The sequence below is a fragment of the Rhagoletis pomonella genome, unplaced genomic scaffold, assembly GCF_013731165.1.
Source record: "Rhagoletis pomonella isolate Grant_MI unplaced genomic scaffold, Rhpom_1.0 Rhpom_scaffold_06787, whole genome shotgun sequence".
NCBI classification, from domain to species: domain Eukaryota; kingdom Metazoa; phylum Arthropoda; class Insecta; order Diptera; family Tephritidae; genus Rhagoletis; species Rhagoletis pomonella.
This window is the reverse complement of record NW_023465318.1, coordinates 1-3900: the sequence shown is the minus strand read 5'-3', so window position 1 is coordinate 3900 and position 3900 is coordinate 1. Positions and strand designations below refer to the sequence as shown.

The following is a 3900-nucleotide window of genomic DNA, read 5'->3' as shown; positions in this document are numbered from 1 at the left end:
GTGGCACACCGAATCTCAGCACAATTTCTTTTAAAACTGTGGTTGCGCAAGCCTCTGCTGAAGCTTCCTTTAGTGCAAAAAGTTCAACCCAACGACTACACAAGTCCTCAACGACCAGTATCCAACGGTTACCCTTGGCTGTGCAAGGTAAAGGACCGAACAAGTCAAGCGCAATGATCTCAAACCTCTGATTGCTGGAAACTGTTTGGAGCAAACCAGCTGGTTTCATATTGGTGGGTTTATATTTTTTTGCATTCAACACAAGACTTCACATACTGGGAAATGTCTGCGCGCATACCCGGCCAAAAATAAAGTGGAGTGATTCGGCTGGTAGTTCGATCAATTCCATAATGTCCTGCAGTTGGATCCACGTGAAATTTTATTAAAACTGTTTCTCTTAAACTTTTGGGTACTACTAGTTGACCATTTTCTGAATCTTCATCTGAACAGAATCGGTGTAGTACACCATTAACCATCATATATCCTCGGTTTGTATGTCTGGTAACATTTTCGTCATCTTTTTCGAAAGACTCAATGATGTATTTCAGTTCCTCGTCTTTTAATTGCTCCTTTCTGAACTCCTCGGCGCCTTTGCGAGGAAAGTCTATCTCAAAGGAGTTAACATTAGACTTATTCTCAGGGCAACAGGGTGGACGAGACAGCATATCTGCCACAACGTTTTGCTTGCCTGCTGTATACCCCAGCTTCAAATTATACATCTGAAGTTGCAACGCCCACCTAGCAAGACGTCCTGTGGGTGTTTTTAGACTAAATAGCCATTTAAGTGGTTGATGGTCAGTTAACACGGTAATTTCTGAACCTTCTACATATCCGCGAAACTTTTGTAGAGCCCAAACTATGGCCAGTGCTTCACGTTCTGTTGTAGAGTAGTTTCTTTCTGCTGCCAGCAAAAGGCGCCTCGCGTATTCAATCGGATGTTCTTCCTCATTCTCCCCCTGCAGGAGAACAGCTCCAAGCGCATAATCACTGGCATCCGTTTTTAAGATAAACGGCTTGGTTTCATCAACTTGCTGTAGAACTGGCGGCGAAGAAAGCAGATCTTTAAGTCTATCGAATGCATTCTGCTCCTCTGCGGACCATCTCCATTTCGCATTTTTCTTTGTCAGCTGTGACAAAGGTTTTGCCACATCAGCAAAGTTTGGAATAAACCGTCTATACCAAGAGCACGTTTGCAAGAATGATACGAGCTGCTTCAAATTTTTCGGATTCGGGCGCTTGAGGACAGCATGTGCCTTTTCGTTATCAACCTTAAGTCCTTTCGTGGTTAAAATATGTCCGAGATACTTTATCTCTTCTCGACAGAAAACACATTTTCCTCTATTCAACTGAAAGCCATATTCTTTGATTTTTGAAAGAGTTTGTCGCAAGTTTTGCATATGAGAGTTAAAATCGTTTGAGCATATAATTATGTCATCTAGGTACGCTAGTATTAAAATATGTGGCAATTCGGACCGAAATTTATCGATCAGGCGCTGGAACGTGGCCGGAGCGTTCTTCAATCCGAACGGCATTCGATTAAAAACAAAGATTCCAAACGGGGTTGTGAATGCAGTTTTCGGCTTAGCTGCAGGCGCCATTTTTATTTGCCAATATCCGGCTTTTAGATCGATGGTGGACATGAAAGGTGTGGCTTTTGCTGCATGTAACAGGTCATCCATTCGTGGTAGTGGGTATGTGTCTGTTGTGGTTATGGCATTCAAACGCCGATAATCTACGCAAAACCTCACTCCTCCATCTTTTTTCGGTATTAACACAACCGGAAATGACCATGGAGATTTGCTTTCTTCAATAATGCCCTTTTTCAGCATGTCTTCCAGTTCAATTTTTAATTTGTTTTTCATTGCTGGTGAAATTCGATAGGGATGTGAAGAAATGGGTGCATGCGCCTCCGTCTTTATGTGGTGTTCCATGTGCGGTATTGGTACTGTAGTTTCTTCAAAGATTTCTTTGTGTGCTTCTAGCAATTTCTGTAGTCTTGTTCTTTCGCTTTCGGCTAAGGCTGCACCTTCATTGGGGCGAAGTCTTATTTCGACCGAATTTATGTCGATAGAGCAGCTTACTCTCCCTTCAGCTTTATTACTCTTTTTTACTCTCTTCATGGGTGGAAACAAATCGTTTTGTTCCGGTATCTCATAGTTTTCTGGTATACTCCCAGCAAATATGTCCCTTATTTCTCTTGGCGAGTATTCATATGATGACTCGAAACTGCTATTTGTGTTTTCGAACCAGGACATAAAATCATTAATTGGGTTATGATTTTCCCTATGGGTTCGTATGTTTGCCTCAGACAGCGATAAGGAATGCTTAATTTCAGCTGATTGCATCTTAAACTCAAACATAGTATTAGCGTCGTCCTTAAAATGCCACGTTCGTTGTGCAAGGTCCATTACTATGCCAGCTTGCTCAAGAAAATCGATGCCTAACAGCGTTCGATTGTTTTCAGCATTTGCCAAACAAATAAAACGTATACGTTTGAATCGCTTTCCAATTATAATATCGACGATAGTAGAGTAAACCATCTGCTGGCGAGGAATGCCATCAGCTAATTTAATTTCCGCAAAAACCTTTTGAAATTCAACACCTTTTTCTTTAAGCTTCTCGTAAAGTTTACTACTTGCAACGCTCGTTCTAGCAGCTGTATCTAGATATGCTTCACCTTTCAAGCCATTAATGTTTATGTCAACAGTTGGTACATTTCGACCTATTACGGTGGTTTGTATAGTGTTAAAATCGAGTTTCTCGGGGCTACGTAACGGATTTTTCTGATTGCAGTTTGGACAATTCGACCTGTAGTACCCTGGTGTACCGCAACCATAACAGCTTAAAGTGGTTTCTTTCATTTTCTCTGTGGTTTTCTTTTCAGATTCCATTTTCTTAAAACAGTTTTCCACGGAATGATTTTTCTTTCTACAGTAGGAACAACGAAGGGGAATTTTGCTAGTCGAGTTGCTGGCTAAGTCAACAGCTTTATAAACTTCTTTGCTCTCACCAAGTAGCAACTCTGCTTCGCGAGCTTTGTCTAACAGCTCGCTAAATGTTCCTACACTTTCACGAGGAATTTTCTCTCGTATCTTTAGAACTAATTGGGAAAATATCATGTTGATCATGGTTTTTTCGCTTAGCTTTTCAGAAAGTTGGGCGAATAATTGTCTTTTTCTGCATATGAATACGTCGGTTGGCTCCGTGAACTTTTGTTTTTCCTGACTTATCTCCGAAAAAATACGCCAGTCGGGTTTCGGCGGAGAAAACGCTTTGCGAAGCAAATCAATGGCGTCGTTAAATGTTTCCGCTTCCTCCTTCACACCTTGCCACCATGACGATGCGTAACCTTCTAATAGAAGAGGTAAACTTAACAGCGCTAGTTCGTCCGATATGTTTTCCGCATCTTTGTATACTAAAATGGTCGCTATGAAATCTTCAATTTTGCTGGTGTTCCTTCCACCATTAAAACGTACGCTACATTTACTAAAAATAGCCCTAGTATCTTGGTTTACATGGAGGTTTCCTAGCAATTGCCTGAACTGATTTTCTGTTAGCATTACATTCGATGGATTATTAGTACGGCCAACGTTAGCATTAACATTGGCGTTCGTGTTAGCTTGCCTTTGGCTGTTCATAACATTGGAACTCGCAGGCGCATTTCCGGTGGGATTAGCGCTTTGCTTAGGCACGTTAACAATTTGCCTTGCGCTTTCTATGTTAACATTCGCGTTGGCATTACCAGCATTGGCATTGGGGTTAACATTACTTGCACCTGTTTCCATTTTCACTTCGATCAGTTCTGCGTTTAGCCTGGGACTTTTTCTTCTCATGAAATAAAATCAAAGCCTTAGTACCAAGTGAAACCGACCGGTTTTAATATTAACAGTGATGGTTTTT

The 3900-nt window shown here is 41.3% G+C and overlaps 1 protein-coding gene across 1 annotated transcript; it reads right to left on the bottom strand.

The window, feature by feature from the left end:
• Nucleotides 1-239: 239 nt before the first annotated feature.
• LOC118755602 lies at nucleotides 240-3785 on the bottom strand. Its single transcript, XM_036490429.1, has one exon. The coding sequence runs from the start codon at nucleotides 3783-3785 to the stop codon at nucleotides 240-242; it is 3546 nt and encodes a 1181-aa protein (XP_036346322.1).
• Nucleotides 3786-3900: the final 115 nt, after the last annotated feature.

Coding starts and splice junctions, on each gene's coding strand:
- LOC118755602 (XM_036490429.1), bottom strand. CDS start 3,785: ATGGAAACAGGTGCAAGTAATGTTAACCCCAATGCCAATGCTGGTAAT.